Here is a 14,331-nt window from a genome sequence, read left to right as displayed (position 1 = left end):
CTGATGCGCAGCGCCATTCGGACGCGTCTCGTGGTCCGGAACCAGAATTCAGATGGCATGTCACCCGAGCTCATGCGAGTCATGGATCGCGCCTGAGCGCAGGTAGCGTCTGTAGCAAAGTGCCCAGCGGGAAACCATAATGATCCTGTATTTTCCGTATCTGTCAATAAGGTTGAATATTTTTAGGCGACTCCAACGTTTATGCTAAGAAGGTACGAGAATGGGAGACAAGAAGGGAGAAGATTTACCAAAACGATGTATCTGCCATTTGGAACTGAGGACGTAGCTTTTAGGATAAGTTTTAATAATATGTTTCTTGGGCTTAAAAGTTGTAGGCACAGTAAGTGAAGTAGACGGAATAATAGATGAGACCAGGGTTTTGAATTTCGTTTGTCAAAAAATTTCGGGCATGGCCGAAATCACCGAATTTCGCGAAATTTCGGCCGAAATTTATTTTTAGACTATTTTTAAAAATATTTTTAAATATATTTAAATTATTATTTTTGAAATTTTCAAATTTCGGATGGGGCGAAATCACCGAATTTCGCGAAATTTCGCCAAAATTTAATTTTGAACAATGGATGAGACATGCCAACTGTAATGATGAAGAAGGACAGGTGGATGCATGGTATTAGGGGGGCAAATTGGTGACACCCTAGTCGCGGGGTCAGCATATCAAGGGGAGAAATGCAGGAGGTTGGTCGGTGGCACGCGACTGAAGACATCTGGGTGAAATCAGGTGGAAAATGGATGGTGATTTTTTTTACTGGAGTTAATTCCTTCTTTTTACCGTATATCACTATCACCAATATTTTACCTTGTACAAATGACCAAATGAGGAACGATATTGTTCTCACAGAACATACATCATATTAATATTATTCGAACAATGCAAATGCAAATTTGGGACTGTGCGGCGGCTGCATGAAGACACATGGGAACGCTATCCTGTCAGGGTGCCCACTACTGCTACAGTTTTGGTCGTACGAGAGGCTAGCCGTTGGTCGGCCCATAGTCAGCCACGAGCCTTACCACGGGGGCATGTACGGCGACGAGGAGGACGAGAGGCCCACTATGGGAACTATCTGGATCTGGCGTCAGGTACATTAGCAACAAATCTAATTTTGTTATTCATTGTTACATGATGTATTAGCGTACTTTTAATTTTACTTATTCGGAATGCAGAGGTCCTGGGCGCATGCGCAGGTTAGACGCGCATATCCTGAGTTTGTTTCGAAGCTCGACATGCTAACGCCCGAGGACGTTGTCTGGGAGCCTTACAGCCCAGAGAATGTGGCTACCCGTGCACCAGCAGGCCTGTCTTCGCACTGCTCCGCGAATGCGAGCCTGTGGCTTACTACCGCCGTCCTGGTTTATGACATCGCGGTTGAGGCATATTGCCCCTGGAGAGTTAGGAGACAGTTTGGGCAGCGCCAGGAGTTTCCGGTGCCCACCGCGTTGGAGCGTGTCAGTCGCCAGGACCACAGGTAATTATGAATGAACTTGGCTCATACATTCGTGTCGAATATAACGATTCTTCGTGGTCCACTTTTGTAGGTTGTCAAGGAGTGGCTTGCCGTGCTCTGATGATTGGCTCACCAAGATGCAGCCGTGGGTGGACCAATGGGAACAGGCAGACGAGTACTTGGTCCATCCAACAGGACCACACACAGACAGCTCCTTTAGGGCTTACCTCACCTGGTACTTACCCCGGACTCGGGCTCGTCTGTTTTATGTTGACACTCACCCGCAGCCACACCAGGCGAGGCCTCAGGATGGCTATGCCCGGCACCACGTGGAGGCACTAGCTGGCGCGGTGAGTCTCTTGATCATATATATATATATATATATATACATATATATATACATATATATATACATATATATATATACATATATATATACATATATATACATACATATATATATACATACATACATATATACATACATATATATATACATACATATACATACATATATAGATACATACATATATATATATACATACATATATATATATATATACATACATATATATATATACATATTCATATTCGTAAGATAATTCATGTGTTTCTAACTGTACCTTTACTGAATGGATGCAGTTTCGCCTTTGCAATATGATGGAGACTGACTGCTCGACTTACCTGACGAGGGTATGTGCCGGATCCCCAATGACCCAGTTTGAGCAGACAGAGGCATGGTCGAGGCAGCGTGATCAGTTGCGTCAGGTAGTGCACAACTTGGGAAGCCGTGTGCAGTATGAAGACAGCCACGGGTCGTCCCAGGCCTCGTCGTCGTTCTCGTGTCCGTCGACCGTGCACGGGCCGACATCGCAGTTCTTCCCAAGTGCAGGTAACGTACATATCTCTTTAAAATTAGATCAAGTGTTCCTACATATTTACTAATATCACATACAGGATACGATCCAGCTACTGCGTTCGGTCATACTGGAATGTTTAGAGGGACAGCACCAGTTGGCGGACCGTATCCAGGGATGGTACCGGGGCCACAGATACCGGTCTACACATGTTAGTTTATGTTTCGTATTTCGGTTTCTACATGTCATTACGAAATATACGAGCATACGCTAACATCCACATTTTTTGCGTAGGATTCTACCCCGATGCGGGCGCCGGACCTTCTTCTTCCTCCTTTCGACCAGATAACGAGACCTTCACCTTAGACGACTTCGACAGCTTGACTCCAGAAGAGCCTGCCGCGCAAGGTGACCCCGATGTCTTGGGGTATTCACAGCTAGGAGGAGCACCACTTGGGATCTCTCAGCAGCAGACACCGCAGCCCCTTGCGCGTCCTGAGCGACAGGTGAGGTCTCCGGATGTTCTCACCTACTCCGAGGGCCATGTCCGTGCCCAGCAAAGGGCTAAGAGGGTCCGACGCCCTATGGGTGGTTAGATATATCTGATGTTTGTATCTCTGATGTTTATTTATAATGAGATAGCTGTGGACCGCTTATTTATATCCGATGTTTATGATTGTGCTAGTTTACTTGTCCTTTGTTTCTATAGATACTATTGATGTGAACTTGTTATGTTTGTGGGTTCCATAATGCTCGTGAAATAAGGGAAGTTCTTGCGATTTTTTCCCGTGATTTAATGAAGGACAAGTTAGGTGCGGTAGGAGTTAGCGGCCGAGATCCTACCGATGATGATGACGACTACACGCTCGAATAGCTCAAAATAGGAACCATAGTGTATCTAGCTGCGAGTACGAGATCACAGGTTGCCACTGCTCAGCACGGCGATCACGGGTTTCCCAAATGTCGCATTCTTTGCCCAGACATACGTGACATGTTTAGCAGTGCCCTTCCACCATTTCAAAAAGATGTGACAACACGGCAACCACTGCAGCTCACCTTCAAAGCAGTCTCTCTGCCGAGGACGACGAACCTATCATTCTACAGCGCAGGTCTGTGGCGTGTAGTGGGGAAGGCGGCATCTTGGCGTGATCGACCGAGCTGCATCAATGCAGCGCTATGAGTCTGCATGCACAGAGATGCATCGAGTAGTCATTTCGAGAATCGAATCTAGCCTTTTCTGTGTTAGGTCAGCTAGCCTCTGCACTGTGTTGTCATGTAGGCTTTTTAGGTGCATTTATACTCCACACTCCGGGTATCAGACATTTGTGCGCCTATAAATACTTCGAAGTTTGTGAACTCCCAGCAGCACTTAAACACCAAAGCTCATTGTATGCCCAATGTCTGGAGGTGGGTCTAGCGGGAAGAATTACTACGGTTTTGGGAAAGGAAAAGGTGGAAGAAAGGGAGACCCCATAATATGGGAGGGGCCTCTTGGACCTGATTCCTTTCCGGAAGTAGTGTTTGAGTTTCCGCCACAGCACAAGAGTGAATTTACCAATGAAACTCCTCTTCGACAATACGATAACCGTAGAGAACCGTGGCCAAAATGCAGACATGGTGAGGACTGCTTAGTGCAGATGTGCACCGACGGGATGGATGGCGGTCGGCGTTTCTTTAAATGTCCACACGCATGGGTAATACTCGGTTCTTTCATTTCTTTATCTTCAATGAGACACCTTACATGAAATTAATTTTGCAGTCTTCCGATGCTCCAGAAAACTGTGGTTTTACTAGGTGGGTCGATCCTGCACCAATTGATTCTGTTCAGGAGTTCATCGAGTACCTCCAGATAAAGATCTTTGATCTGGAATACAAGGTGAACCATTATGAGGAAGTGAGCGAGGGTAACAAAGACGACGAAGTTGATGATACCAGCAATGCTGCCGGTTTGCAGGATGAACCATGCACTATTCCTTACTGCAACTGCCCTTGTCACAAGAAGAAGGGCCCTGCGCCTCCGGCACCACCGCCTGCACCACCTGCAATGGGTGGATACTGCGGAGAAGACTCAACGCAGTTTGCTACGTGGGGGTACGGCTACTAGGACTACCCTAGTGGTAGTGACATGCTGCATCGTTGTGTTTGTTCTGTTTTTTTTTTTAAATTTACCTAAGGCATGTTAGGTTAGTCCGGAATATGTTTACCGTAAATTGCAACGGGTTCTTCCATGCCACTGCATGTGTGATGTGTGTTTCATTATCGTTGTATTATGATGTAAAATTTGATGGTTCACATTATGTAATGCATTTCTTAATTCTTATTTCTTATCGTTATATTAATTAAATATGTGCTTTTTAGTATTCTAGTGACATGTTTATACTTCGATGCTCCATTACGACTAAGTATGATTCAAACTCGACATTATGTACATGTCCAGTGAATGCAAGTTAGGTACAAGACATACATACAAGCATAATACAACATTAACAATATTAAATGCGAATACATCTTAAACCGATGAACATCATATGTTATAGATCATGGCATGAAATCATCTAGGTCGTCATCCCAGTTGACAGATGGTGGTGCTGCAGGTGGTGTAGTATGCCTCGACGAACCTCTTGGCTTTCTCTTTCTCTCTTTTCTGGATCTACGTTCATGTACAGGGGGGAGGAACATCATGTGTTGGAGGCCATGGTTTGGGGGGCATGGAGTCATCCCAGTTAACACATGTTTGTGCTGCAGGTGGTGCAACATGACTTGACGAACCTCTTGCCTTTCCCTTTGCCTCCTTTCTGATTCTAGGTTCATGTACAGGGGGAGGAACATCATGTGTTGAAGGCCATGGTTTGGGGGCATGAAGTCATCCATGTCGTCATCCCAGTTAACACAAGTTGGTGGTTGAGGTGCTGAAGCATGACTCGACGAACCTCCGGGCATCTGTTCTTGCGTAGGCCAAGCACTATCACCTGAAGATTTTATCCGCCTCCTTCGTCTAGTTTGCGGCATAAGTCCACCGAAGATATATACCAATTTACGGAAATTTGGTATCGTTTTGTTAATCAACTCCGTGTCCTCGGGGTAATCCTAGCATATAATTAAAAAAAACAATGTTACTGTTTTATAAATATGGATTTGAAATGACGGACGAGATTACAACTAAATGAGAGTTACCTTAATGTGCATCTTATACACCTCTGACCGCATCCATATCTTACAAGAACTTTATAAGAATCCAATGATATTAGGATGATTCGCTAGTTCACATACTCTCATGTATATCTTCCGACGTTCTAGCGGGTGTCCCTTTACATCTTGCGTCGTAATACCTCGAAATAATGTGAAATCTTTAAACTCTACTACTTTGGACAACACCATCTCTATCGTACCATCCGCTAACGGATCCAACTTCTTACTGATAACAAGATGGGTCATGATATCAAGTATTATACTAGATTTTTCTTCGGTCCATGAAAATCCTCCACAATTGGAGGCAGCCATTGCCTTATGCTGCAATATCAATAAGGTACTTTCATAATTCTATTCTAATTCATAATTAATTTAAAAACAAGTCTGTAATAGTACTGAAATTGTAATACTAAACGAGTGTTCTAAAGCACAAAATCTAATTCAACTAATCCGCTAATTAAATTAAATTTTTATACAATATCAATGGATTCATACGGAAGTTACCGGTAGATCACAAGTACGCAATTAGGCAGAGTTTCGCCGCTTTTCTTCTCCTCACCCCTCTCTTTTTTTCTGAATTTTTAGGCTCAAATGACAAAGGGGATGGTGGCATATGACGGCCAAGGCTTATATAGGGCAAAGGGGACCCTGTCGCCCCCCCAACGGGCGACAGACCCCTGTTGCCCCTGAGGTGGGCGACAGGCCCCTGTCGCCCGTTGGGGGGGGGCGACAGGCCCCTGTCGCCCGTGGGGGGGGCGACATGCCCTTTTTTTTGTCAGGGACCTCGTTGCGAATTTGAAGAAAAAAATTACACTTAGGGCCTATCGCCCTATGGGGGCGACCGTGGGATATTTTTGAAATATTTCAAAACAGACATATATTTTTGAAATTTTTATTTTTTAAAAATATAAAAAAGAAAAAAGCGCGTTGATTTGGGTCTCCTTCGAAGAGATGCGCGCGCGAGATATAGCTTGTGGGCCTTTTCTCCCTTTCAGCAACTCTTTTTTTTTATATCTCTCTTTCAGCAACTCTGTGGCGGATGTAGTAGGATTTTGTTATTTTGGGTGGGCTTACCGCCCAACCCGGGTCTTCTCTCTCTAGTACTGCTTAGCGAGTCCAGGTTTATCACAAGCACCGGCTCTGTTCGCTTCTCTTTTTCCGGCTTATTTCGACTTATTTTGGCTTATTTCTTCTTACATGGTACTATTAAATCAGCCAAAATCAGCCGGCTTTTAAATCAGCCGAACAGCCCCACCATCTTGTTATGAGTTTGACATGTATGATTTCCAATTCCACTGATATATTCTCAAAAGATAGCATGGTCTAAATACAGCTACTTAAATTGTACCTTGCAATACCACTAACATTTTGTTCGACAAACCAGAAAAATTATGGGAGCAACTATACCGATAAATTAGAGATGCTAATTGAACAAATCAGTAATATGTACTACTCGAGAAGGTCTAGATGTAACATTTTTTTGGAACTTATTTGAACATGTAGGTGAATAGTTGACGGGACTGGTATTTACAATTTCTTCTCCTATCGTGGTCTTGCAAATCCTCGCACACCGCATGAGGTCTTTTGAAACTGTTGTACTACGTCTTATAAATGTTGTTTATAAACAGGTCTTTAATTTGGAGTTGTTTTAGTAGAACTTATGAAATGCTGTTGAAGTCTTTCAAAATAAAATAGAAGGATTAGGAAGGAAATACAAAGTCAAAAGTTTCCTTTCAACCATGATTTGTGCAGTGATGCTGTTGTAAAATTAAATCCGGATATATATATATACTTGAAAAAGGTTCCATTATTTCTCAGATAAGGCTAGTTCAGTTTCTAAAAACCATGCGATTATTTCATCTCGGAATAAAACTTGCTTCATAAAACCTAATACGTTTCAGATGTAATCCGTCTCGTTTTCAATTCTACTCCTACCCTATGTGTGGAGTAGCATTTTTGAAAGTTAGAGGGTGCAGCTATAAGAATCAACCAAACCACTATTAAGTTGTAAACAAGAAATAATGGGTTTCATATAGTTGGAGGAAATGATAATGTACCATTCTGAGCACACGGGGCTCCTTGGTAGCCCTTTTACTCTTTCTATACTACCTTCAATAATCTTCCTACCCCTAATAATAAAGCATTCCATGATTAATTCTTAACACGCGTTATGCGAGTCTCCGGTGTCTTGTGTTCTGCATTTACAGTTTTACCACAGCACTGGCTTTTGTTACTTGGTTCATCGATGGAATTACCCTTACCATCAACCTCAGCTTGCACGATACTTCGCTGTAAAGCTGGCAATGTGACGGCGGCCATGGCGCGCATCAGTTCCAGACGGGCCAGACTTTTAGTTCTCACCGCCGAACCGGCCCGGGCCCGACGACGGCACGCCGACCCACGGCTCACCGACCCTGATCATCTTGATGGGCCGCTCGCTGGCCGCCGCCTCCTCGCACCGGCCCCTCTTCCTCGCGGCGTCCTTGAGGAGCACGCCGAAGAGCTTCACGCTCTTCCCCTCCTCGCCGCCGCGCTCCAGCGGGTCGGCCGCGGCGCGGCGCTGCTGCTGCTGCTGCTGCTGGTGCGCGTCCCCGGCCGCCGCCCGGACGTCCTCCTGCATGAGCAGCCCGAGGTCGAGCTGGCGGACGTCGAGGAACCGGGAGAGGAAGCCCAGCAGCTCCTCGCACTGCCGGCGCGCCTGCGCCAGCTCGGTCGCCAGCGTGCGGTTGTCCTTCTTGAGCTGCTCGTTCTCGCTGGTGAGGTCGGCCCGCGGCGGCGACGACGCCGAGGAGGAGCTGCGCTCGTTGCCGCCGCCGGACGTGATGCCCGACGCGGGGGGCATCGGCGGCGGGAACGCGACGTTCACGCCGGCGCTGCCGCCGGACTTGGAGGGCTGCGGCGTGGTGGACTTGCGGCGACGGATGCCGGACAGGAGGCCTTGCTCGCCGCGCCGGAAGTTGTCGTTGGCGAACTCCCACCGGTCCGGCACCACCTTCCGGAAACCCTGCACGGATGGCCACCATCGATCGTGAGTATCCGATATCAGATCGATGCAGAGTAGGGGGTATGGGGTGATGGATCTCAATGATGTCTGCATCAGTGTCGTCTCGTGCATGCAGACTGAGTATCAGCGAACTAATTAAAACGACCTCACCATTCATCAAGGCTCTCTTGACTGTTCTCTAGCATGTCAATTTCATCGGTATAATAATCCATCGCCTGAAACTCTGTCAGACTACAAGATCCAATATGAGCCATCAGATCCCCCCTCCTCAAACTAACCTCTCTGCAAACTATGAAAACTTCAATTTGAGTTATTGGATCAACATCTAAGGAGTATGGTCCAGATTGAAGTTTCCATAGTTTGCACGGAGAGATTGGTTTGCACCTGATATGTTCCCAATTTTTATTCTATATCTTTAGAGAGACAACTACATCCTAACTCCAAAGACAGTTCAAAATAGGAGTCGCCACTTACTCTGAGCGACTCTAAAATATCCCCAACCACATGACATACGTACGTGTGCTGGTCTACGTTCCCCGCTTTGTTAAACTCTTCTTGTTTGCTAGAGAAATTCTCTTTGTTCAACTCTGACGGCCAAGCTGGTCATATCATCATGCATGGAAGATCAAAAGTGAAGAGAGAGAACCGAGCGCACCAGGAAGCACCAACGGAGAACATTTCTTCTCAGATGTCAAACCAGAAGCATTATCATCACCGTCGCTGCCAGCTGATCGCACCAAACGTGCCGGCTACGGACACCTTTTTTCTTCATAGGACGTAGTAAAATTCCAATCAAACACAAGACGAGGCGCGGAGCGGAAAGTCTCCGAACGGTATGTTCCGCGCTGGCTGGATAAGTTCCGCGCTACTTCACGCCAGGCCCCTATCTACTTTCAGCGCAGCAAACGAAACGTTGCTCGGATGGTCAGAGGTAGAGGTGGCGCCGCCTAGCCTTTCACACTCGCACAAGGATATGGAGCTACCCCTCGGGCCGATCTCATCAGAATAGCTTTTTCAAGGTATGGGTGAGAAGAAACACGCGCCGTCAGTGTGAAGCTTTGACTGTGTTTAAATTAGTGGGCAAGTCATCGGCCCTGTTTGTTTCCGATTATAATCAACTTATCGGTGGAAATAAACGATAATCCCACCAAACGCCTCGATTATTTTTGCTTCTCTGGTAATCCACTTCAAAGATTTGAACTACGAGAAGCGAGAATCGAGAAGCGAGAAAATCTTCGCTTCTCTCGGCCACGCTTAGATTATAAGCTAAGCGAAAACAAACAGGGCCATCATCATCTCTCTCGCGCACCAAAATTCTTGCGATATTATCTAACACAAGAATACAATCAATCAACCACCACCCCCAAAATGTCAAGGCAAATCTCTCCGCACGCGCATGTTCGGTTTCAGTTTACTCAGAAAAAAAATCCCAATCTAACACTAACGTTCAAAAAAAAATTGAGAGAGATTTCCGAGATCAACAACCAAAAATGAAAGGCAGCAGAATTTAGTATGTTTGTTAGGTGGTTTCTGGAACGAATGATTGTTAATTTGTTTGCTGAGTTTAATTGCGTATATATGCACCCAGAGCTAGCCCAGTTGCTCGCTAAATTAGCCTTGTGGTAGGTGGCCACGGAACGGAAGGGCCCAGGATTGAAAAGCTCATCCATCCGAAGCTTCCTTAAGATTCCTACGCCACATAGGTAATGGGCCCGGTAAACGATAACCGCAAGGCGGGCCCGGCCGGGGCGCACTAGCTAGAATACCCACCCGTGTGGCGTGTCAAGCGACCTGATCAAGACATGTGTAGCAGTATGCCTTTGCTTTCTTGGAAGAACAGCATGCCCGCTCCCAAGTCCCAACTCGTTGCTTGTGGCTGCGTGTCTTGCGGGTGTGGTTATTTTACGGTCAACCGTATGGAGGAGTTTCGTACGGTCGATTTTCCGACCGTTCGTTTTTTTTCCTATTTTAATAAGTTTTTTGTCGTTTTCTGATTTCAAGAAATTTTTTCAGCGAAATTTTTTTTGAGAAAAAAAACAGAAAATTTGAGAAAAAAATTTAATATGGAAAATCAAAGAAAAAAATTGGAGAGCAGAAAATTTTTTGAAAAAAAATTAGGAAACAGGGAACCTTCAAAAGAAAAAAATCGGGAAAAAATTGTATGAACTAATTAAAAAATTTCAAAAGAAAAAATTTTCCATAAAAAATGTTTTGAATAAAAAAAGAAAAAAGAAAAAAAAGAAAAAACAAAAAAATACCCTACCGATCGGCGGCGGACCTCCCCGCCGCCCCACCGCCGCGCCACCCGGCCGCCCCGCCGCCGCGTCGTTGTGCCTCCCCGCCCTGTGTGCCGCACAGACATGCGCGGTGGCTCCAAGCCACCTGGGGCTTGCTCTACCTGACGCCCCTGCCCGTGCGGCGGCCGGCCCCGAGGAGGAGGAGCAGAGGACCGAGGGGCGGAGGGCAGCAGATGGCAGGCGGCGGCAGCTGACCCCAAGCAGGACGGGTGGAGGGACGTACACAGTGCCGGAGCGGGGGAGGCCGGAGCGACGAGATCTAATTTGAAAAAAAAAATTGGAGAGCTCCTAGGAGGTGGATCCAGAGAAGAAAAGAGAAGAGGAAGAGGATAAGGCGGAAAGGAAACGGATGGACAGAGCAGGTCGGGGAGAAGAGGAGATAAAATCACGTGGTGTGGGATCCACCACGTTGGTTGGTCGACCGGGACTTGAGCTGGGTGCGGTCAACCATAGACTCATCATTCCGGTGTCTTGCGAGGCCAAATGAAGCAACCACCCCCTAACTAGTCACCAGCTGGCAACCGGAATACTATACCACAGCACAGAAAAGCAAGGGAAAAAAAAGGGTGGATAGACAACCTCAACGAATGTCAGATATCTTCGGCTAGCTCTGAATTCTGCAAGGTATTCTTTGAACGAGACCCATCACACCATCAACAACCAAGAGTTCTAGAAAAAGGGACACAAGAAAAATGAGGCGACCATCAGCAGGAGGTTCGGCCACCACCCTTTTCTTGTTTTCCCTCTTAAGCATCGATCTTTTCCCTGTTTGTCTCTCTCCCTTTTCCCCTTTTATCATTTTCATATAGTGCTAGATAAAGCAAATTCCTGGCGCCCCGTCATTAATTGATTTAATAGATTTGGAACCGAGATAAGCATGCGTGCTTTGCGTGTGCAAAGGGAATTAAAAAGAGGCCGGGGTTGAGGTAGAGGTTGACTTCCGCACGCACGCACGGCACATACTCCGACCGTCCCCATCGACGACGACACGTAATCTGGTTGACGGCCTGTACTCTCTCGAAGCTCAGGCCAGGTCAGGTCAGGGGAGGGCAGGCCACAACGTGCTGCTGCTGCGTGTACACACACGGCCACACGGGCAAGGGGCTATACGACGACGCTCCTGCGGGCTACGGCCGCGCAACGCGACAAGGAAACGCTAGCTCTTTGCTCGGCTCCAATGAATACGTTTCTCCGATCCGCTGCCTTGCCAGTCGACCGATAGCCCCTGTGTTGCAGGTGGGCGAGATCCCGTCGAGTGTCGATCCCGTTGTCGAGACGCTTCTCCGCTCGTCGATCGGTTCACTCGCTCAGAAAAGCAGCTGCCCCCACGGCCTGAGCAGTTCTGGCTACAGCGAAACATGTGCGGCGGCCGGGAGGAGATCCGACAGGTGGATATGGATGGGTCGCCTAGATTCTAGTACTAGAAACAACGGGAGCTGAGCTGCCGGATCACTAGGCAAGCGGCGGACTTTCCGCAATCCCACCCAGGCATCAAGCAATAGCCGCCGCTCGACCAAGGTCGATCGAACACAGACAAAGACAAGGTGCTAGCTAGAGATCAGAACCAGAAGTAGCCTGGCCGCGACAACGATGGCGCGCCGGCCCAGAGTTAGCTAGCTGGGCAAGAGTAATTATCAGAGTGTATAGCTAACCTAATACACGGAAAAAGGAATACCTAGCTAGTCGAAGAAAATTAACAAGTAACATGCTACGATGATGCAACACATACAGTAGATGGATGGATGGGAATGTAAACTGTGAAAACTCACGTAGGTGTTGAGCTGGCGGACGAAGGAGGAGAAGTTGCAGTGCTTGAAGTGGAGCGGGAGGAGGTCGCGCGCCAGCTCCACGGGCTTCCACACCACGAAGGATCGCCCCTGCTCCGCCCACGAGATCACCTCGTCCGTCGACGCCTCCTCCACCATCTGGTGCGTCTTGGTCAGGAACGGCGCGGGCCCGCCGGCCGCCCTCGTCGGCTTCGACGACGCCGGCGGCTGCCCCGCCGCCGCCACGGCCTCCGCTTCCAGTTCCATCCCTGCTTGCTGCTGCTGGTGGTCACGCGAATCTCGCTCGGCTATATTTGTATTGTATCCTCCCCCTGCTGCCTGCTGCTAACTAGTAACCGATCACTACTTGTGTGCACGGTTTGCCTATCTATGGAAAGAAGAAGCTAAAGGTTGCTGGTGGCCGGGAGCTGCTGGCGCGCTCTAGCAGGAGGAGGCGGCGGCGGCGGCGGCCGAGAAGAGCAGGAGGGCGGTGAGGAACTCCCAGCCCCAGACGTAGAACCCGGTGACGACCGCCCTCCGCCCGCACCCGCCCGCCTCTACTCCCATGTAAGCGCCTCCTGCGCCGCCGCCTGCCGCCGGCGTACGGTCCTGTGTGGTTCCCTCTCCCTCTCTCTCCGGCCCCGGCGTCGCTCGTCTGGGGGGGGGGGGGGGGACGGCCGTGCTTCGCCTGGGGCGGTTTTAAAGGACGGGCCAAGACACGGGAGGACGGGGCTTTGTGCGCGGGTGGTCGTCACGCCGTCGCGCGCGCGCGGTTGCTTTCGGCGACGGGGCTCCTTCGCTTTCCTGGGAACTGGACGGACGGGCCTGGCCGCGCTACCAGCGTGCGCCGCGCCGATCTGTTCCAGCCGGTCCAAATAAGAAGCTTCCTCCGCGCTGTCCGGAGCCGTGGGCGCCGCGCTCTCCCACCGTGTCCCCGCTCCCGTCCCGTGCGCCCCTCCCACCGTGCACCGGGTCAAACCCGTCGCGCCAGACCGGGGCCCTGTGCCGTGCCGCCCGAGGGAGGCTCCGCCTCCCACCGCAGTGGAAGTGTGGAACGGGTGCAGGAGGCAGAAGGACGGGAAGGACGGAGCATCCGGCGGTCGGCGCGGCCCGAGGGCCGAGGACACGAACGGGATGTCCTTTTGGTTGGTCCGTTCCAGAAACCCCACGACCGGAATTCCTCGTCACCCTCACCTGTCTGCTGCTGGCTGCGCGTGGAAAAGCAAGCGCGGACTTGTGGCCGTGCCGATGGCTTGCGCGCTCGCTCCGCTCCCAACTCCACGCCCACGCGATTCGTCCACATCTCGCTTCCACGGACGTCACACCCCAACTTGGGCACCACCGCCCCCCACCCCAACCCCCCCCCCCCTCGCGGTGCGTGCCAGACGCCCGTTTAGACTCTGGTGCTTGGATCCGAACCTGATTACGAGCACCTGAGGTAAGAACAGGAAACTGGCTTTGGTTGACTGGCCGAGCGCCCCCGGGCGCGGTTGGTTTTTTCTTGAAACCACCGACAGTACCGGGGAATCATGTAAGAACTCAATTGAGCATCCTCATTAACCACACACTCAATGCAGATGGGCTGCCGGGAAGTACGAGAATACGTCTGCTGGGGCTTACACACGCGCACACACCACACACCTATACATGCACACACACGCACGCACTCCAATACCCCTCTGAGAATAAATCCCGATGCGACACCAGCGTCCGCACCCGACAGGAGTCGAACGTGGATGGGTAGCGCTCCAC

At 49.1% G+C, this 14,331-nt stretch overlaps 1 protein-coding gene across 1 annotated transcript; it reads right to left on the bottom strand.

The window, feature by feature from the left end:
* Positions 1-7,497: 7,497 nt before the first annotated feature.
* Positions 7,498-13,233, bottom strand: LOC120681094 (heat stress transcription factor B-1-like). Its single transcript, XM_039962639.1, has 2 exons — positions 12,583-13,233; positions 7,498-8,516 (listed from the first exon to the last, which is right to left on the bottom strand). Exons 1-2 carry the CDS (start codon positions 12,844-12,846, stop codon positions 7,863-7,865), a joined length of 918 nt encoding a protein of 305 aa, XP_039818573.1. The 5' UTR covers positions 12,847-13,233; the 3' UTR covers positions 7,498-7,862.
* Between the last annotated feature and the right edge of the window lie 1,098 nt (positions 13,234-14,331).

Source organism: Panicum virgatum, chromosome 2K, assembly GCF_016808335.1.
Source record: "Panicum virgatum strain AP13 chromosome 2K, P.virgatum_v5, whole genome shotgun sequence".
Lineage (NCBI taxonomy): Eukaryota > Viridiplantae > Streptophyta > Magnoliopsida > Poales > Poaceae > Panicum > Panicum virgatum.
This window is presented reverse-complemented; position numbering and strand designations above follow the sequence as displayed.

Coding starts and splice junctions, on each gene's coding strand:
- LOC120681094 (XM_039962639.1), bottom strand. CDS start 12,846: ATGGAACTGGAAGCGGAGGCCGTGGCGGCGGCGGGGCAGCCGCCGGCG. Junction 8,517..12,582: donor TCCGCCAGCTCAACACCTAC/GTGAGTTTTCAC, acceptor CCATCCGTGCAG/GGTTTCCGGAAGGTGGTGCC.